General features: G+C 47.6%; 1 protein-coding gene across 2 annotated transcripts in view; it reads right to left on the bottom strand.

Moving 5' to 3' along the window:
* Nucleotides 1-5,379: 5,379 nt before the first annotated feature.
* Nucleotides 5,380-22,026, bottom strand: part of LOC142496741 (pleckstrin homology domain-containing family N member 1-like) — a 44,298-nt gene continuing 27,651 nt past the window's right edge. The window contains exons 9-17 of one of the 2 annotated variants that reach the window (XM_075603606.1): nt 19,325-19,400; nt 18,593-18,747; nt 14,531-14,725; nt 13,545-13,805; nt 12,087-12,224; nt 7,829-8,044; nt 7,370-7,418; nt 6,313-6,354; nt 5,380-5,603 (exon numbers count right to left, since the gene is read on the bottom strand). In XM_075603606.1, the coding sequence (XP_075459721.1) occupies nt 5,395-5,603; nt 6,313-6,354; nt 7,370-7,418; nt 7,829-8,044; nt 12,087-12,224; nt 13,545-13,805; nt 14,531-14,725; nt 18,593-18,747; nt 19,325-19,400 (1,341 nt within the window). In that variant the 3' untranslated portion in view covers nt 5,380-5,394. The remainder of the gene's footprint in view (nt 5,604-6,312; nt 6,355-7,369; nt 7,419-7,828; nt 8,045-12,086; nt 12,225-13,544; nt 13,806-14,530; nt 14,726-18,592; nt 18,748-19,324; nt 19,401-22,026) is intronic. The other variant, XM_075603607.1, reaches the window with a different exon arrangement.

The raw sequence follows: 22,026 nt of genomic DNA, 5'->3' as shown, positions 1-22,026 counted from the left end.
CTGGGGGTCATCAGTGGAAAAGAATCAGCAGGACTTGCGGGGGCCCACCCAACAGGAAGCCGCAATGTCACCTTGTTGCACTTTTCTGTTGCCCGCTGGAGCGGGGCTGTTCCCAGCAGTTATAGTGTGTCTCTACCCGACAAGTATTCTTATCCAGTGGATGCAAGAGCCCAAGAACCAGGGATCGCCCGGAGCTCGGCCTACCTCCATTTTTCTCCAGGGGAACCCTCGGTTCAAATGCTAAAAATATAACAAATTGAGTAGCACAGATTGCTGCTTTTATGTACTATACACTCATTTAACCCAGGCCATGCAGACACCATGTGTAATGCGGCAGGTATAAGCTTACAGGGCAATTATGTTAAAATGAATAAGAAGTAACGAGCGACACACTGTGCCAGGGGCGGGCGGACTGACCTGAGGGGCAAGGGGCAAATTGTAAATGGTTCATTCAATTTTTTAGTTTCTTACTGAAGAATTCCCCTGCTATAAACAACGATTCTCGGTAATGGCATGCAAATGAGCACACAGCGTCACCTTTTGCTTCTTATCCATTTTAACATGAAGCCCTATAAGCATAAGCACAGCCTGGGTTAAAGAAGTGCAGAGCCAGTAAACCTACTCACAGACAGGAGGTGTCCACCTTTTGGTTGTCATCTGTGTGAGAAATGGCTTGAGGAGCCTGTATTAGACATGTGGTTGCACTACAGAGCGTGTTTGTCTTTTCAAAGCCAGTGACCTTCACTTCACACGTTGCTGCTATATCCCACACTCCCAGTGTTCAAACGCACGCGTTCCTTTGAATAACACGTGGGTGACACTCTACACCAGCTCCCTCTCCACGGGCATTTTCCTCTCGCTCAATACAAGTCTGACATTTGGCAGCTCTGAGAAAGTCAGACAGGTGCCTCCAAAGAATGACTGGTTCCCTTAACCCTCAGCACTATTTTGTTGCTTTTTAAGAGTCAGATCCCAGCCTTGTTAAATCCTACTTCACTGCAGGTGAGTGCAGTAAATGTGAGACTAGCAGCAGACAGCCCTCAGGCCAGGTCCCCAGTGGCCGCGGTGCCGCACACAAGGCACAGCCCTCTATGGGGCAGGCCCCGGTTGGCGTCTGTGTGTACGCGCGCGAGGCGCGACCGCTTGGCCAAAAGACAAGATTTTTGGCGCGGTCTCCGAGCATTGGCCACGTCACAGCGGCGGTTCAGCCAATGAGGGCTAACTAGCCAATGTGATGTCATGGCCACGCCCCCACCACGCCTCCCCCATCGCGTGTTGCTAGAAGTCCACCAGGTAGTGCCGATGCCGGGAACGGCGCCGCCAGGCAACCCGTTGCGCGCGCACTGGGGCCTAACTAACTCGGGATTTGTTTCAAGCCAGGGCAGGGATTACACAGCGGGGTCTAATCTGCTGGCTACAAAACTAGGACAAAACCAGTGCAAAAAAGCAGCATATTTAGCACAGAAAAGGATCCCAGAAATTGGCGTTTGATAAATGTGGTGCAATTCTTCTGCGCTGGTTTTGCAGCCGGGGGCAACGTAGTAAATAACCCCCGTTGCATGGTTACCGTCAGTTTGAGGGTGAGAGCCACTTGTCACTCGTGATTGTAAAGCAATATTTAAATAGGCCCCTCTGTCCAACTCACCATTACATTTCAGCGTGCTATTGTTACCGATGTGGCGGCTTTTATATATATATATATATTACATATATATATATATATAAATATAAAACAAAGAACAGATGTTCTGTACGTTGCAAGACGGTGCTCTAGTGCTGAGAATTACAATGCAGAGCAGGAGTGGCCAAGTCCAGTCCTCAAAGGCTACCAACAGGTCAGCTTTTCAGGCTATCCCTGCTTCAGCACAGGTGGCATCAGCCAAAATGACAGCCAACTGCACTGAAGCAGGGGTATCCTGAAAACCTGACCTGTTGGGGGACTGGACTTGGCCACTCCTGGTGTAGAAGCGTGTTTATGTTGAACTCCCTGTGGCAATAATCCATATTTACAAAGCAGCGCTACTTCATAGGACCCCTTCCGGTAACAGAAGACACCTCATGACTCATTCTATGGAATGGTGCTTTACTTGGTGAACTGGGGCCAGAATCTTTAGCAACACCCCCGCACACAGGACAGTGACCAGTTTACCTTACAAAGGCTTTAAACAGTAGCCGGCTGCCACGGTTGGGAAAGCCGTGGGGGTGTTGTGATAGTGTAGACACATGCAGAGTTCATGTAAAACACTGCCATTCCCTTGCTCGCATTAGTCACAGTGGTTGGCACAGTTGGCGATATGGGGAATGCCACCCCAAGGGTGTTTTCATACTTTTGTTTGTTTTAGGATGTGGCAGTCACTGGTTGTTACAAGAGGTTGCTATTATTCCTACAGACAAGCCGACAGAAGGATGCCTGAAAGGATCCCTTGTACGTGCTTTTCTGCAGGGGAGTGAGCCACGATAATTCCCTTTTACAGATGTGTAGCTAGAAAAGAGCATTAATATAGAATAAAATAATGCAGCACGTGATCTCCTTGCATTAGCTGCACTCAGGTGAACAGAACAGTGTAAGATTTTCTCATGTACTTTTGCTAATTGTCATTACCCAGCTAACCATCATTTAATGTAGCTTTAATAAACAGATTTTTGTTGCCACCAAAATAGAAAATAATTATTTGCACTGCTGACAGAACGAATGCCAGCGTGATGAATAGCTGGGCGGCCAATGTGTGTCATAGGCAGGTCACGAATTAGTAAAGAGTGACGGAAAACCACAGGCGAAAAATATTAGTCTGTAATTATTGGATTAATTTGAGAAAGCTTTGAGTGAGAACAATGGAGCACTCATTAGTGCAGGAAAGCATGCACGAGGGACACTTATCCTGTGGGAGGCCTTCTTCCAACCGTCTATGGGACATAGTTAACGATTCACCCACACTGTGCAAGACGGAGCTGCTTTGTGAGGGGACCATGGAGCTACCCTTCAATAAACCCATTCTCCAAGTTACACTACCACATCCATCTGCATTAAAGGGACTCTGCTCCTCTACTTTCATTGAAAGCCCCTACTTTTTTTTGGGCCCAGATGTAGCATTTTAACAAACGTGGTTTCTAGTATCTTCCTTCCTTTTTTAATGCAGTAGCTATCGGGAGACATAATGTTGGCTTTTTCATGGATTTTCCAATAGCTTAACTTTCACCCCATTGAAGTAAAAGGAATGAACACTGTAGCTTCTGATTACTGGTGGCAATTACACAGTCTTAATTCTGTTTACCATTGCTTGTTTTTAAAAAAAAAAAATCCACCTTTGTTGATCGAGGGATGATCCCCTGGAATGCATTGCAAACCACGGACAACAAAGGGTTAAAGTTATGAATGAAGCAAAACATTTGTTAGTGACGGGGACTTTATATCAAGGTCCGAATTTGCTCCTTTCTGCATCGACTGGCTAGCAGGTCACAGGAGCCATTAAGGTCTTTACCCCATAAGAAACTGCATGGAAAAAAGGTGTCGTGGGTGTCTGCAGAACTGGGTTTTAAAGTTTAAAGCTCTCGCATCACGTGAGCCAATAGGAAGCCGCACATGATGTCACTACTTCCTATTGGTCCACAGGGTGCGTGAGCTTTGAAACTCCACCACAATGTGAAGCCTGGGAGGCGAGCAGAGCGGCTACAGGCACCCTCTGCGGAGGTATCTCCGGAAGCAGGGAGTCCCCAGAGCTGAAATTAATGGGGTTCAGGTCCGGAAACCACCTGTTTCAATCCTATGTAAAATAAAAATAAAAGGGGGGGGGGGGGGCGGGGAGGAGAACAGTTTGGATTGCCGCTTTAACCTGTAGCTCATTAGATGGGGAAATGTTCCAGCCCTGAGAGCACTCCTTTTGCAGATACGGATATTGTATGGTCGCCCTAATCAACAAGAATTTGAGGGGTTGGAAAAGGAGGGGTGTGTGAGTGCTTTCGTACGCAGTGCTCTGTTCTACTCCAGCACAGCAGGGTCCTGACCATGCTGAATTAAGACTGATTGGACCATTCAATCCTTCAGTCATCTGAAGTGCTGTGCTTTCTGAGTTTGACAATAAACGCACTTAAAGATTTTTTTGGAGAGGTGAGATTTTATTTTTCAGGGTAACAATATCACATATATTCTGGGAACAAATCTGAACCCCTCCCTCAACAAAATGGAAATCCATACAAATCATGTACAGTCCCTGTACAGTGCAAAACTGTTCTTAATAAATACAAATTTTCTTATGTTAAATATGATGACAATATGACCCTTAAAACCAGTAAAAAATAAAAAAAAAGGTAAGGTCCTTATGCCCCAGACAATAAACCAAATACAAATTAATACAAGTTAAATATACTTTACAATAAAATAGTTTCCCAGTGTAAACAATCCCCTATGCCATCTCTGATACTATTGGAACATGAGGCACAGAGAGAAGATTTCTCCCCAAACCCTGCGAGGTATGTGACAGGGGAACACACAACCCCCAGGAACTGTTGGAAGGGTCAGTCATTCACTTTTCTACTGGCCTCTGACAGCACAGATGTCTTTAGCTGACTTGTGCTGCCGTACACTGAGGGGTTATCTATTGACTGATACAGCCTGGTCTCTGCCACAATCCCAATAGCAAATCAAGATTTTGCTCCGGCTACTTGCTAGTCCCTGCTTGTAAGCAGGATTTTATATGCATTGGCAGGAGGAGGAGTGTTTGTATTTTGGGAGTGGGGTTAAAAATAGCAGGGAGTGCTGCATCTCAGCATTGAGGTGCTCAAAGAAAGCAGTGTGGGAGTGAGCTACTGTACATTAGAGCCGATTTACAATGAGCTGCTTTAGCAAAGGGGTGTGATGTGCATGTGAAATTGGGAGATAGCAGGGAATGCTGTGGAACAGTATTAAGCTACTTTGATAAAAGCTTTGGAGGGTGTGAGTTAGGTTCTGCAAAAATAAAAAGGGAGTGTTGTGTAATACAATTAGGGTAATATTGAGGTACTTGGGCCGAGCTGTACCAACAAAGGATTTTTCAGGCGCAGAACTGAGACGCTGTGTGCGTGCGTCGGCAACGCATAATTCTAATGTCATACAATGTATCTCTCTGGGCTCAAGCCGTAAACAGAGGAGATTATTAACTAGCTATTAATAACTAAGAGACGTGTCCTTAATTTGCAGTTAGCCATCAATAACTGCTTTCACATTTTTGTGAATCCACCCTATATTGCGCTAGGGAAATCACTAAATAACCCTCTCTTCAGCTCATCTGGTGGCATTGCACAGACCACCATAGGATTCAGCAGCAATAACCCCATCACAATGGTTCCGACATGCGATATACTGCTTTGTCTTCAAGCCCTAATTCCAGGTATATTTGGCATGTGAGCCATTGGTATTCCCTACAACCACCTGCTGGGCATGGCTTTGTTCTGCAGCGGCCTTGGGTGATGGAGTCCTGGGTAGGCAGGGGGTGAGAAGCGACGGGGGTCTCTCTCCTTGGCTTCATAATCCCAAATGTTGTCGTAGCTCATGTCACTCTGGAAGCTCTGCAGTTCTGCGTAATCATGGTCTGGGCTTTCAGAGGAGGGCAGGTCAAACATATCCTCCACTGCAAGAAGGAAGAGCAGGAGACGAGGTTTCAGAACCACAGCACCAGAAAGAATAGTCGGTGCTTTAAGGCTGTAACCTTCTGTGTCATTATTAGGCTAATACAAGACAAGAAAGCTAATCTAATATGACAAAATACATAGTAATGTACTAAATATTTTATCTATATTCTTTCGTCATAAGTATGGGTCATTTAGTTCAATACTTTGGCCAAAATATTTTAAGCCTAAACCACATCACCCAATAGTAGGTCCTACACTACCAATATTATACTGTCTTATGTATTTCTTCCAACTGCATGGAGACAAGAGGAAACTTTGTGGTGTACATTAGGCCACTATCGCAGTACCGCTCCAATTTATATTACATATACACACAATGTAGTAGGTTTGGGTTATGAGCTTGCCAAGACTGTATGTCTAAATGTAAGTTGGTAAGATTTTTGGGAGGTCTGGTGACCTTAGTTTTAAGATCTTCGACTTAAATCAGTAGGTCCTGGAACACACATGAATAATCAATTAAGAGATCTCTTCCCCCTGGAGAGATGTTGAGATAACTTTTACTGCTGCAGCAAACTGTGTGTGTGTGTCACTATAATTATTAGGGCACTTCTGGTTTCTAACCAGGTTTAACTGCACTATAGCTCACACATGGCACATATAACGCTTCTTAAATGTTAACCCTATAGTCACCGGATACAAGTGACGCACCCCATGCTGTTGGCTGCAGTGTTGTTTTGTTTCCTCTTCTCTCTATGCAGTGGAAGAAATACATAAGACAGTAGAATATTGGTAGTGTAGGACCTGCTGAAATGGGTTTATCGCAACGTGGTTGGCGGCTTAAAATGTTTTGGCCAAAGGATTGAACTAGATGGCACATTTATGAAGGAAATATATAGCTACGATATTTATGACATTGCTATGTATTTTATCATTGTATGTAGCACTGGGGTTCTCCTGTCTTTTGTTGTATACGTTAGGCCATGAACCTAGTCGCACCCCTATTGATGCATATATACATACACACTGTAGTGGGTTTGTGTTTTCAGCTTGCCAAGACACGGTCTGCCTAATTATGAGGACAATTCAAGAGCTGATGTTTGAAATATTCATTGAATACAGAAAATAAATGCCAGTGTTTGCTACTATGAGTAGGGATTGAGTTTTAAAATGTTGCCCAAGCTCCCTGAAAACCATACGCTTTACAAGATCAGGGAAGGCTGTGTGTGTGTTTTTCCACCATAACATCAATCGCTTTAAATGACAATGAGGCCAGGAATGCATTGTAGAGCAATTTGTTGTAGTCCTGCTTGGTAGCAGAGAACACCACTTTGGTTACACCCGTGTAACATTGGTAACACCACTTTGGTTTACACCCGTGTGCATTATATCACCATGTTTACCTTATTGCAATGGTACTAATTTTCACAGCGTGTTCTTACAAGAGCTTCATTAATTGATAGCATAAGGACATTGGTAAATCCATAACATGATTGTGGGTCTGTCACTCATCTCTCCCAACTTTCTCCCCAGCTGCCCTTACTCTAGGGGTGACCAACTCCAGTCCCCAAGGGCCACCAACAGGTCAGGTTTTCAGGATATCCCAGCTGCAGCACACCACGTCGTTCTGACTGAGCCACTGATTGAGCCGCCTGTGCTGAAGCAGAGATAGCCTGAAAACCTGACCTGTTGGTGGCCCTTGGGGACTGGAGTTGGCCGCCCTTCCTCTGCCTGGTCCTTCAACAAAATCGCTGCCTTATTATCTTACCTTCTCTGTTGCGATTAGATAAGGCAATTTCTTCCTTCAACGAGGATATCTAGAAACAAATGATAAATGCAGTTTTAGGACTAGTGCCCAATGCGAAAACCATTTTATGGGCGGGGGCGTTACTCTTCTATAGTCAAACTCCGACGCAGCAGACGCATTACCAGACACCCTTTCCTATGTTCCGTAGGCGTCTTATTGACTCCTATTTATTTTGATGCGATAGCATTTTTTTTCTAAACATTTTGGTTGCGAACGGTTTGACTTTAAAACCTTCAGTGCCGAAGAGTCCTGCAGCACATCCAGCACTGAACTAGTTAAGGCAGGAATGCTCGGACAAAGAAGGCCAATGGAGGACGTAGCTAGCGGGCGCCAGGGCCAGATTGGGGGATTAAGGGCCCGATGCAGATGGAAGGGGTGCACCACAGAGACACAGTGCACCAGGGAGTCTGGAGAACTTACACTTTTAAAAAAGGTCTTTGTGGGGACGGGGATCCGGGTGTCTGGCTCACTGTTCCTGTGCACCATGGGTTTCACGAGCTGCTGGTTTCCCAGCACCGGGTGGGAATATTTCTTCTGTAAGCCCACATGTCCGCTGTGCTTCACTTGGGGTGATGTGTTGGTCTTCAAGTTTGAGGCCGTAGTCTCAGTCCAGCCTGAGCCCAGATTCTTCAAAATCTAGGAAGAGAGGAAACACTTATGGAAAATAGTACTGATCTGTAGTTCCTAACTACTGTTCTGCAGGCCACAGGTAGTTCCTAACTACTGTTCTGCAGGCCACAGGTAGTTCCTAATTACTGTTCTGCAGGCCACAGGTAGTTCCTAATTACTGTTCTGCAGGCCACGGGTAGTTCCTAATTACTGTTCTGCAGGCCACGGGTAGTTCCTAATTACTGTTCTGCAGGCCACAGGTAGTTCCTAATTACTGTTCTGCAGGCCACAGGTAGTTCCTAATTACTGTTCTGCAGGCCACGGGTAGTTCCTAATTACTGTTCTGCAGGCCACGGGTAGTTCCTAATTACTGTTCTGCAGGCCACGGGTAGTTCCTAATTACTGTTCTGCAGGCCACGGGTAGTTCCTAATTACTGTTCTGCAGGCCACAGGTAGTTCCTAATTACTGTTCTGCAGGCCACAGGTAGTTCCTAATTACTGTTCTGCAGGCCACAGGTAGTTCCTAATTACTGTTCTGCAGGCCACAGGTAGTTCCTAATTACTGTTCTGCAGGCCACAGGTAGTTCCTAACTACTGTTCTGCAGGCCACAGGTAGTTCCTAATTACTGTTCTGCAGGCCACAGGTAGTTCCTAATTACTGTTCTGCAGGCCACAGGTAGTTCCTAATTACTGTTCTGCAGGCCACAGGTAGTTCCTAATTACTGTTCTGCAGGCCACAGGTAGTTCCTAATTACTGTTCTGCAGGCCACAGGTAGTTCCTAATTACTGTTCTGCAGGCCACAGGTAGTTCCTAATTACTGTTCTGCAGGCCACGGGTAGTTAATAATTACTGTTCTGCAGGCCACGGGTAGTTCCTAATTACTGTTCTGCAGGCCACAGGTAGTTCCTAATTACTGTTCTGCAGGCCACAGGTAGTTCCTAATTACTGTTCTGCAGGCCACAGGTAGTTCCTAATTACTGTTCTGCAGGCCACAGGTAGTTCCTAATTACTGTTCTGCAGGCCACGGGTAGTTCCTAACTACTGTTCTGCAGGCCACGGGTAGTTCCTAATTACTGTTCTGCAGGCCACGGGTAGTTCCTAATTACTGTTCTGCAGGCCACGGGTAGTTCCTAATTACTGTTCTGCAGGCCACAGGTAGTTCCTAATTACTGTTCTGCAGGCCACAGGTAGTTCCTAATTACTGTTCTGCAGGCCACAGGTAGTTCCTAATTACTGTTCTGCAGGCCACAGGTAGTTCCTAATTACTGTTCTGCAGGCCACAGGTAGTTCCTAATTACTGTTCTGCAGGCCACGGGTAGTTCCTAATTACTGTTCTGCAGGCCACGGGTAGTTCCTAATTACTGTTCTGCAGGCCACGGGTAGTTCCTAATTACTGTTCTGCAGGCCACGGGTAGTTCCTAATTACTGTTCTGCAGGCCACAGGTAGTTCCTAATTACTGTTCTGCAGGCCACAGGTAGTTCCTAATTACTGTTCTGCAGGCCACAGGTAGTTCCTAATTACTGTTCTGCAGGCCACAGGTAGTTCCTAATTACTGTTCTGCAGGCCACAGGTAGTTCCTAATTACTGTTCTGCAGGCCACAGGTAGTTCCTAATTACTGTTCTGCAGGCCACAGGTAGTTCCTAATTACTGTTCTGCAGGCCACAGGTAGTTCCTAACTACTGTTCTGCAGGCCACAGGTAGTTCCTAATTACTGTTCTGCAGGCCACATGTAGTTCCTAACTACTGTTCTGCAGGCCACAGGTAGTTCCTAATTACTGTTCTGCAGGCCACAGGTAGTTCCTATACTGTTCTGCAGGCCACAGGTAGTTCCTAATTACTGTTCTGCAGGCCACAGGTAGTTCCTAATTACTGTTCTGCAGGCCACAGGTAGTTCCTAATTACTGTTCTGCAGGCCACAGGTAGTTCCTAATTACTGTTCTGCAGGCAACAGGTAGTTCCTAATTACTGTTCTGCAGGCCACAGGTAGTTCCTAATTACTGTTCTGCAGGCCACAGGTAGTTCCTAACTACTGTTCTGCAGGCCACAGGTAGTTCCTAATTACTGTTCTGCAGGCCACAGGTAGTTCCTAATTACTGTTCTGCAGGCCACAGGTAGTTCCAATACTGTTCTGCAGGCCACAGGTAGTTCCTAATTACTGTTCTGCAGGCCACAGGTAGTTCCTATACTGTTCTGCAGGCCACAGGTAGTTCCTAATTACTGTTCTGCAGGCCACAGGTAGTTCCTAATTACTGTTCTGCAGACCACAGGTAGTTCCTAATTACTGTTCTGCAGGCCACAGGTAGTTCCTATACTGTTCTGCAGGCCACAGGTAGTTCCTAATTACTGTTCTGCAGGCCACAGGTAGTTCCTAATTACTGTTCTGCAGGCCACAGGTAGTTCCAATACTGTTCTGCAGGCCACAGGTAGTTCCTAATTACTGTTCTGCAGGCCACAGGTAGTTCCAATACTGTTCTGCAGGCCACAGGTAGTTCCTAATTACTGTTCTGCAGGCCACAGGTAGTTCCTAATTACTGTTCTGCAGGCCACAGGTAGTTCCTAATTACTGTTCTGCAGGCCACAGGTAGTTCCAATACTGTTCTGCAGGCCACAGGTAGTTCCTAATTACTGTTCTGCAGGCCACAGGTAGTTCCAATACTGTTCTGCAGGCCACAGGTAGTTCCTAATTACTCTTCTGCAGGCCACAGGTAGTTCCTAATTACTGTTCTGCAGGCCACAGGTAGTTCCTAATTACTGTTCTGCAGGCCACAGGTAGTTCCTATACTGTTCTGCAGGCCACAGGTAGTTCCTAATTACTGTTCTGCAGGCCACAGGTAGTTCCTAATTACTGTTCTGCATACCACAGGTAGTTCCTAATTACTGTTCTGCAGGCCACAGGTAGTTCCTAATTACTGTTCTGCAGGCCACAGGTAGTTCCTAATTACTGTTCTGCAGGCCACAGGTAGTTCCTAATTACTGTTCTGCAGGCCACAGGTAGTTCCTAATTACTGTTCTGCAGGCCACAGGTAGTTCCTAATTACTGTTCTGCAGGCCACAGGTAGTTCCTAATTACTGTTCTGCAGGCCACAGGTAGTTCCTAATTACTGTTCTGCAGGCCACGGGTAGTTCCTAATTACTGTTCTGCAGGCCACAGGTAGTTCCTAATTACTGTTCTGCAGGCCACAGGTAGTTCCTATACTGGTCTGCAGGCCACAGTTAGTTCCTATACTGGTCTGCAGCCCACAGGTAGTTCCTATACAGGCATACCCCGGTTTAAGGACACTCACTTTAAGTACACTATTGAGTAAGGACATATCGCCCAATAGGCAAACGGCAGCTCACGCATGCGCCTGTCAGCACGTCCTGAACAGCAATACCGGCTCCCTACCTGTACCGAAGCTGTGCGCAAGCGGGGAGACTATAAAGCCTGTTACAAATGCGTTATTTACACCAGTTATGCACGTATAGGACGATTGCAGTGCAGTACATGCATCGATAAGGGGAAAAAAGGTTGTGCTTCACTTTAAGTACATTTTCTCTTTACATACTTGCTTCGGTCCCATTGCGTACGCTAATGCGGGGTATGCCTGGTACTGTTCTGGACCCGGAACATTGTGTAAGCAGGCTCCTCTTATTTAGCAGCACCGGAGGCTGGGAGTTCAAGCTCTTTTCCTGATATGAGACTTTACTACTAAAGTCTGCTACTAACACTTTAAACCAGGGGTGCGCAAACTGGGGGGCACGGCAGTTACAGAGGTCCCGCGCTTTCCCCCCCAGGCATTTCCATTAAATGCCGGGGGGAAAACGCGAGGCCTCTATAATACACTTACCTTCCAGCGACGTGTCGAGCTGGTAACCCGACGTCAAATGACGCCACGTTACCATGGCGATGTGACGTCACGTGACCCCGAACGTCATTTGCCGCCGGGGTCGAGCAGGGGGAGGGGAGGGCGAGGTGTCGAGGAGAGCAGGCACCGGGAAAAGTTTGCGGCACCCCTGCTTTAATCTGCACTCTGCTCTGCTGTAGATCCCCAGCAGAGTGTCCCTAGGAGAGGAATGCAGCACGCACCTCTTCCAGGAAGTTGTTCTTTGGTGGGCCCGTAGGTGTGTAGGGCTCAGCATACAATGGGGACTTGGACAGAGTCTGGCTGTTGGAGTCAGATGGGGAGGTAGATTGCTGGCTTTCTGTGAGGCTCCACCTGTTTAACTGAACACAGCACGTGATTTATTATTAATAATCATAATAACTTTATTTCATATAGCGCTTTTCTCCCAATGGGACTCAAAGCGCGTCACAGTTACAGTGCAGCGCGCGGTACGCAGCACATAGGAATGTTACAGGCACAGTCCCTGCCCAGGAGCTTACACTCTATGAGGCACAGGGAGATAAAGTGACTTGCCCCAGGTCACAAGGAGCAGACACCGGGGATCCTGATTCAAACTCAGCGTCATGGTTTACAGACAGCGTCTGTGACAAGGAGTCTTTGCAAATCTGGTCATAGTGCAATTGAACCAATGACAACATTGATAAGTTAAGAAGATACAAATTAGGTCTTTATTTAAAGAGCTTCAATCAAGTAGTTTGATCTAATGACAGTGCTATGCCTATTAGTTTCAATGAGGCCTCATGTGGGACGGAGCCTGGAATTAGGCCAGCCAATTTTCTAGCATGGTGTATAGCAGGAGTGGGCAACTCCAGTACTCAAGGGCCATCAACAGGTCAGGTTTTCAGGATATCCTTTTTCAGGAGAAAATTGGGGGGGGGAGGGAGAGAGGGGTCAAAAGGGGGGAGGAGAGAGGGACAAAGGGGAGAAAGAGGGACAAAAGGGGGAGGAGAGAGGGGGACAAAAAGGGTGAGGAGAGAGGGACAAAAAGGGGAGGAGAGAGGGACAAAAAGAGGGAGGGGAGGGGGGGACAAAAAGAGGGAGGGGAGCGGGGGACAAAAAGAGGGAGGGGAGGGGGTGACAAAAAGAGGGAGGGGAGGGGGGGACAAAAAGAGGGAGGGGGGGACAAAAAGAGGGAGGGGAGGGGGGGACAAAAAGAGGGAGGGGAGGGGGGGACAAAAAGAGGGAGGGGAGGGGGGGACAAAAAGAGGGAGGGGAGGGGGGGACAAAAAGAGGGAGGGGAGGGGGGGACAAAAAGAGGAAGGTGAGAGGGGGACAAAAAGAGGAAGGAGAGAGGGGGACAAAAGAGGGGGGAGAGAGGGGGACAAAAGAGGGAGAGAGGTGGAGAAAGGAGCAAGGGGAGGAAGGGAAGGGGAGAGGGAAAAGGAGGGGGGGGGAGAGAGGGAAAAAGGAGGGGGGGGAAGAGGGGAAAAGAGGGGGAGGAGAGCAGAAAAAGGGGGAGGAGAGCAGAAAACCAGATGAGGTGGTCAGGGGACACCCCGCTGTTCAGGAGAACCCAAAAAAATAAAATAAAAGTTCCCTGATGGAATTGTAACTTTAAATTCTTCACATAGGAGGTTAGAGTTACAAACCCTAATAACTCAGAGGATCAGTGGGACCGGGACCAGGAAACCCAAACATACCAAGTCCTGCTGATTCCCCGGAGAGTGGACCTGGGATCTCTGGTACAAGTAAGGCTCCTTGTACACAGGGGACTGCAGGTCCTCACTGGGGGTCTCCGGGATTAAACCGAACGCCGTGGTTTCCAGGTCGTAGCTATGCGGCAGCGCCGACGGGATCTGCACAGACAGATTGCTCTTTCCTTTGGATCCGCGGGTGCTGCCGCTCCTCTGCAGTTCACTTGTGCTGTTTATGGCGCTGGGCCAGGGAGGATTCCCCAAACACTGCAACAAAAAGCGCTCACTTCAGTATTCATGTTCAAATCACTCAGGACCGAGCCATAGAAGGTCTATATGAGCCGGCATCCCTGGATGTAGACGTTCCATTTAGGTGCTTCTATCTTCAGCCTTCTCCACAGTATAGGATAACCGGGAAATGAAATTAATTATATTGATGTAAATTGTTAGCAATGAGTTTTCTTTATCATCTGAGGGGACTTTATATACACACAGAAAGCACACCCCGACTAGAGTCCAGGCTGCACTATGTACAGGGCCAGATTTTAAACCCTACTACTGTTAGACAGTTAAACATTGTTGCAAGAATAATGGTCATTTTAGAGCCTGGAGGCCACATAACTGTTTGTGTAGATCTATGTGTAGTTTTTTGCTAATATACGTGTGGGTGGTGTGTGGTGTGGGGGTGGGTGTGTGTGGGGGGTGGGTGTGTGTGGGGGGTGGGTGTGTGTGGGGGTGGGTGGATGTGGGGTGGGTGTGTGTGGGGGGTGGGTTGTGTATGGAGGGTGGGTGGGTGTGTGTGGGAGTGTGTGGTGGGTGTGGGGGGTGTGTGTCTGGAGGGGGTGGGGAGGGGGTGTGAGGGATGGGGGGAGGGGGTGTGAGGGATGGGGGGAGGGGGTGTGGGTGGGCTTTGTAGACACACACTTTTTCCTATTACAAAAGAAGATGCATTTATACCCAGATGTCAGGATGAGGGGTTCCTGTGTACTCACATGAACGGGCTGAGTATATCCGGGTGACAGGGGGTCATCCTGCAGTGGCTGCCCAGACAATACTGTAAATGACTGGCGGTCAGGGCCCTGTGGGGTGCTGTGAGATTGACGGTTAGAGTTGGGCAGCTTCCCTGCTGAGGCCCAGGATTTAGTGCGTCCATCCGAGGCAAGAGAGCTCCTGCAGCTAGCCGTGACCTGTGACGGAAACAGCGGGAATGTAGCAAGGCCCAGCAGGACAGGACGCATGCAATGTAACGGCAGTGTATACCTGTGTGCATGAAACTGCTGCAGCACACCAGATGCAGTGTAACGGCAGTGTATACCTGTGTGCATGACACTGCTGCAGCACACCAGATGCAGTGTAACAGGCAGTGTATACCTGTGTGCATGAAACTGCTGCAGCACACCAGATGCAGTGTAACGGCAGTGTATACCTGTGTGCATGACACTGCTGCAGCACACCAGATGCAGTGTAACGGCAGTGTATACCTGTGTGCATGACACTGCTGCAGCACACCAGATGCAGTGTAACGGCAGTGTATACCTGTGTGCATGAAACTGCTGCAGCACACCAGATGCAGTGTAACGGCAGTGTATACCTGTGTGCATGAAACTGCTGCAGCACACCAGATGCAGTGTAACGGGCAGTGTATACCTGTGTGCATGAAACTGCTGCAGCACACCAGATGCAGTGTAACGGGCAGTGTATACCTGTGTGCATGAAACTGCTGCAGCACACCAGATGCAGTGTATCGGCAGTGTATACCTGTGTGCATGACACTGCTGCAGCACACCAGATGCAGTGTAACGGCAGTGTATACCTGTGTGCATGAAACTGCTGCAGCACACCAGATGCAGTGTAACGGCAGTGTATACCTGTGTGCATGACACTGCTGCAGCACACCAGATGCAGTGTAACGGCAGTGTATACCTGTGTGCATGAAACTGCTGCAGCACACCAGATGCAGTGTAACGGCAGTGTATACCTGTGTGCATGAAACTGCTGCAGCACACCAGATGCAGTGTAACGGGCAGTGTATACCTGTGTGCATGAAACTGCTGCAGCACACCAGATGCAGTGTAACGGGCAGTGTATACCTGTGTGCATGAAACTGCTGCAGCACACCAGATGCAGTGTAACGGGCAGTGTATACCTGTGTGCATGAAATTGCTGCAGCACACCAGATGCAGTGTAACGGGCAGTGTATACCTGTGTGCATGAAACTGCTGCAGCACACCAGATGCACTGTAACGGCAGTGTATACCTGTGTGCATGACACTGCTGCAGCACACCAGATGCAGTGTAACGGCAGTGCATACCTGTGTGCATGAAACTGCTGCAGCACACCAGATGCAGTGTAACGGGCAGTGCATACCTGTGTGCATGAAACTGCTGCAGCACACCAGATGCAGTGTAACGGCAGTGTATACCTGTGTGCATGACACTGCTGCAGCACACCAGATGCAGTGTAACGGCAGTGTATACCTGTGTGCATGAAACTGCTGCAGCACACCAGATGCAGTGTAACGGGCAGTGTATACCTGTGTGCATGAAACTGCTGCAGCACACCAGATGCAGTGTAACGGGCAGTGTATACCTGTGTGCATGAAACTGCTGCAGCACACCAGATGCAGTGTAACGGGCAGTGTATACCTGTGTGCATGAAACTGCTGCAGCACACCAGATGCAGTGTAACGGGCAGTGTATACCTGTGTGCATGAAACTGCTGCAGCACACCAGATACAGTGTAACGGGCAGTGTATACCTGTGTGCATGAAACTGCTGCAGCACACCAGATGCAGTGTAACGGCAGTGTATACCTGTGTGCATGACACTGCTGCAGCACACCAGATGCACTGTAACGGCAGTGTATACCTGTGTGCATGAAACTGCTGCAGCACACCAGATGCAGTGTAACGGGCAGTGTATACCTGTGTGCATGAAACTGCTGCAGCACACCAGATGCAGTGTAACGGGCAGTGTATACCTGTGTGCATGAAACTGCTGCAGCACACCAGATGCAGTGTAACGGGCAGTGTATACCTGTGTGCATGAAATTGCTGCAGCACACCAGATGCAGTGTAACGGGCAGTGTATACCTGTGTGCATGAAACTGCTGCAGCACACCAGATGCACTGTAACGGCAGTGTATACCTGTGTGCATGACACTGCTGCAGCACACCAGATGCAGTGTAACGGCAGTGCATACCTGTGTGCATGAAACTGCTGCAGCACACCAGATGCAGTGTAACGGGCAGTGCATACCTGTGTGCATGAAACTGCTGCAGCACACCAGATGCAGTGTAACGGCAGTGTATACCTGTGTGCATGACACTGCTGCAGCACACCAGATGCAGTGTAACGGCAGTGTATACCTGTGTGCATGAAACTGCTGCAGCACACCAGATGCAGTGTAACGGGCAGTGTATACCTGTGTGCATGAAACTGCTGCAGCACACCAGATGCAGTGTAACGGGCAGTGTATACCTGTGTGCATGAAACTGCTGCAGCACACCAGATGCAGTGTAACGGGCAGTGTATACCTGTGTGCATGAAACTGCTGCAGCACACCAGATGCAGTGTAACGGGCAGTGTATACCTGTGTGCATGAAACTGCTGCAGCACACCAGATACAGTGTAACGGGCAGTGTATACCTGTGTGCATGAAACTGCTGCAGCACACCAGATGCAGTGTAACGGCAGTGTATACCTGTGTGCATGACACTGCTGCAGCACACCAGATGCACTGTAACGGCAGTGTATACCTGTGTGCATGAAACTGCTGCAGCACACCAGATACAGTGTAACGGGCAGTGTATACCTGTGTGCATGAAACTGCTGCAGCACACCAGATGCAGTGTAACGGCAGTGTATACCTGTGTGCATGACACTGCTGCAGCACACCAGATGCACTGTAACGGCAGTGTATACCTGTGTGCATGAAACTGCTGCAGCACACCAGATGCAATCATTAGGAGTGTACTGGTTTAAACATCTTCAACTGACATCCTTACAGGAATCAGCAGGTCAGTCTGACTGACCTCCCCTCCCAACCCTATTGCTGACCATGTGTTTTTACAATCTTTATCGAATGTCTCTGTGTGGTAGGACTGTTTGCCAGTTCCTTATTATTATTATTTGTTAGCCACATGTACGTTATTCTAGTTGTGTTTGTTTGTAAAGGACATACAATGCTATCATTCGGCAAACGCACACAGAATATTAATGTTTCACACGTTACAAAGAAGTCAAATTGTTTGTTTAAAAGTAAATTCGCCTTCCTGGGGAAGCCATGGAGAGGTGGTTTACAGGTTGGTTTTTTTTACCTGCTACATGAGATTGTCCCTATAATGGATTGTAAACATATTAAAAAGCATTTTAAAGCCTACATTCACACTTTATGTATGTATATCTTTACAGATGTTTGATCTGTTATTTATATTATCTGTTATTTATTTGATTACCACGTATATATTACTACTGTGAAGCGCTATGTACATTAACGGCGCTATATAAATAAAGACATACAATACAATACATAGCACCATCCAAGTACACTGCCCGTTACAGCAGTAATACACGTGACATAATAGGAATTCGTGGTTCCTACATACAAGTAGATATTCCATGCCCCGAAGAGCTTACAATCTACGTTTTATCAACACCATGGAAAACATCAGGAAAAAGGATTGTGGGACTACATCTCCCATACTGCTCTACCATACGTCAATAGTGCCCTACGGGTGCTGAGGCTTTGCACCGGATATGCCGCTGCTTGTGTGTTAGGGCAGGGGGAGCTCAACTCCAGTCCTCAAGCCTCCCCAACAGGTCAGGTTTTCAGGATATCGCCGCTTCAGCACAGGTGGCTCAATCAGTCCTTGCTTCAGCGCTGGTTTCTCAATCAGAGGCTCAGTCTTGGACTGAGTCTCTGATTCAGCCAACTGTGCTGAAGCTGGGAGATCTATAAAACCTGACCTATTGGATGGGGGGAGGGTGAGGAGGAGGGGGCGTGAAGGATGGAGTGGAGTACCCCTCTGTTGGGCACAGGGGACGTTCATTACCTGCTCCTGCTGTGCCGAGTGGGAGCCGCAGAAACTGCTGGAGCCCGAGAGTGAGGAGTCTCGGTTTTGTAGCTGAGCTCTTTTCAGATGCTCCATCCACTCCGCATAATCTGGCTGAGTGAGGCACGTCACCCGGATCGTGTTGATGTATCTTCCTGTGGCGTCCCAGGAGAGAGCGAGAGAAAGAGTCTTAGAAAACAAACATTGGGGGTTATGTATTAAGCTGCTATAGTGCGGTTCAGGGCACCATCACTCGGAAACTTCGGTTGAGCTCAAATGGGAGTTTCAGTGCAATAGTGCCCAGATCTGCACCGTTTAACAAATAACCCTCGTTACGTCACTCGGCTCAAGGGGTGTTCGATAAAGACAAGGACGGTAGAGGTACAAAGATGAAGAAACAGTGGTTTGAGAGAGAGAGAGAGAGAGATAAGAACCCAGTCAAGCAAAGGTTGTGTGTTTAAGACTAGAGCGACTGTTTGAGAGAGAACCATTCACATAAATAGATACTAATCAGACAGGGCGATGGCTTTGTATGTGAAAGAGACACCAGAGTGGGGTGATAAGCATGTGATATAATACACAGAGAGGAAGATAGGTGATAGTTATGTAGTTGAAACCAAGTTAAACCCGTCACAGCTGTAAGGACTTGCAATACATTGCAGGCCCCAGTAACTAAGCTGGTGAAACACAGGTGGTTTCTTTTTCATCTTTAGATCCGAGCTCAGCCCTTACCTTCAATTAAGAACGATTTCTTCTGCTTCTCCGCCTCTTCTGATGTCACCCGTATGGCGTTGAGTGGAAGCTCCCCCTGTGTACAGGAAAATCCCAGGCACGCAGGTGAGAAATGTAACAAGCCACATTCAAAGAAATAACACAATGTTTGGGTCAGAATCATAACACAGCGAAATACTGGATTATAACTTGGTGATGTGAATGTCTGAACACCAACGACACAGAAAAGCAACTTATTTTTAAAGGTGGTCTCTACAGATACATGAAAAGGTGATTTTCTGTGATGTCCTCTAGCACAATTTATTAACACTGAGTAATGTGTTCAATATCTATTAATGCATTATCTAACAATCTATCACTGCCCGTCTTCATGTCACGGTATCCAGCGACTGCTTCACTTGTGTTAGGGAAGAAGGAACTGGAAGCCCACGTTTGAACTCTTCTCTTGCCATATAAACGGCCTAGTCTGACCTAGAGTAAGTGTCCAATACACCCGTTCTCTTGCACACGACGCAAACTCTGACTGATCAGTAAATCGCTCACGGCTTCTTTACAGTCTGCTTGGTACATAAACCCCTTAGTGCTTCAACTGGATCAGGACAGGCTCATTGAATAGTAATGGCAATGGAGGTTAGAAAACTATATTTATTAGAAGCAAGAACTGAACGGTGTATATTTAGGTTATCCAAAGAGTATACGAGTGGAAGTATATAGCCACACACTGTTTGGCTGAATCTTGAAATTCAGAAGTGTCATTTTGCAGTTGCTGAAATGTCACACTGAAGGTTTGTCTGGTCACAAAGTGGTTAATCGAAAGGCACGTTCATACATAAAAAGGGAGTCGTTCTGTACCTGGTCGGGATAGCTTTGTAATTTGGACTAAGCTTCCTGTTCCCACACACACCCCTCCATACAGTGAGTCTTAGTTTCTCACCAGCGCTGACTCATCGGTATCTCTGCATACGGACATGCAAGATCAGCTCCTACCTGCTCCTACCTAGCCAGAATACAACCGTGCAAGCAGAATACAACCGTGCAGCCAGAATACAACCGTGCAGCCAGAATACAACCGTGCAGCCAGAATACAACCGTGCAGCCAGAATACAACCGTGCAGCCAGAATACAACCGTGCAAGCAGAATACAACCGTGCAGCCAGAATACAACCGTGCAGCCAGAATACAACCGTGCAGCCAGAATACAACCGTGCAGCCAGAATACAACCGTGCAGCCAGAATACAACCGTGCAGCCAGAATACAACCGTGCAGCCAGAATACAACCGTGCAGCCAGAATACAACCGTGGAAGCAGAATACAACCGTGCAAGCAGAATACAACCGTGCAGCCAGAATACAACCGTGCAGCCAGAATACAACCGTGCAGCCAGAATACAACCGTGCAGCCAGAATACAACCGTGCAGCCAGAATACAACCGTGCAAGCAGAATACAACCGTGCAGCCAGAATACAACCGTGCAGCCAGAATACAACCGTGCAGCCAGAATACAACCGTGCAAGCAGAATACAACCGTGCAAGCAGAATACAACCGTGCAAGCAGAATACAACCGTGCAAGCAGAATACAACCGTGCAAGCAGAATACAACCGTGCAAGCAGGATAGATACTTACACAGGGCTAGAAAAATCCAAAATCGGAAAATCAGGGCAGGCGAGTTTAAGATACGACCTCCCCTTTTAATTGGACCAGGCCGCTTAAAGGCGCGAAACTGCGGGCGGTGTGAAAGCAGCACGATGGCGGAGCCTCTATACTTGAGCACCCTAGTGCCATGCGTCTGCCGCTGTGGTCTGTTCCTTAAGCGTAAGGCATTGTGGGGCGCAAGTATCGGGGACCCCGGCGGGGAGGTACATGTGTGCTGCCTTCACACCGCCTTTAGTTCTGCGCCTTTAAGCCTCGATGTCCAATGAAGAGGAAGCTGCATCTTTCCCTTCAGGCTGGTTGATTTTGAGTCTTGTTGCCTCGTTGACAGAGGTAAGGTCAAAGGTCTTAATTATTTAGGGGTGTAGTGGTCTGGTGAATGTTAGTGATATTTTTCCAGCCCCGCTTATAAATAACAGATATTTATTATCATATGCTCCTCTGTCTATGCTCCCCTGTTACGCCTGTCACATGACAAGAAATTGAAGACATTTTGCACAGCGAAACAAATATTCATCAAAACTTCCAGACTCTGTGTGTGAAGACTCCCCAGTTACACGAAGTCAGTGAAGTCGTGACCGTGATGTTAGAGAGAAGACGCCGCACTGGCCGATAGAACCAGAAAAACAAAAGGGATGTAGTTTAAGCAAACGACAGGCATCCATCAAGTTCAACCTCATGCTTATTGCTATACCGGGTGGATTACGTAAACGGACCTAACAGAAGGCAGCAACAAAAACACCAACCATTGACCAAGTCCATATCCCCAAATAATTCCTCTCACTTATCTAAGGAGAATCAGCTCTCTACCTCAATGAATAATCTGCACAGGCTCCTGCCAGTGGTCCATAAACGGTCCTGGAACCATTTAAAATGCAGTCCACGTAGCCTGTGGATTTACAATCACCCCTGAAGGCTGATTTTTACATACAGGTCCTCTATGCCAAAAATCGAAATTTCTGAACCCATAACGTAGCACGCGCGATATGAGCATTTGTTAGTGTTTTAGGGAAGCATGAGCATTTGCTAGTGTTTTAGGGAAGCATGAG

This window comes from Ascaphus truei, chromosome 6 (assembly GCF_040206685.1).
Source record: "Ascaphus truei isolate aAscTru1 chromosome 6, aAscTru1.hap1, whole genome shotgun sequence".
Classification (NCBI taxonomy): domain Eukaryota; kingdom Metazoa; phylum Chordata; class Amphibia; order Anura; family Ascaphidae; genus Ascaphus; species Ascaphus truei.
The sequence above is the reverse complement of the archived record's forward strand: the minus strand, read 5'-3'. Positions and strand labels throughout refer to the sequence as shown.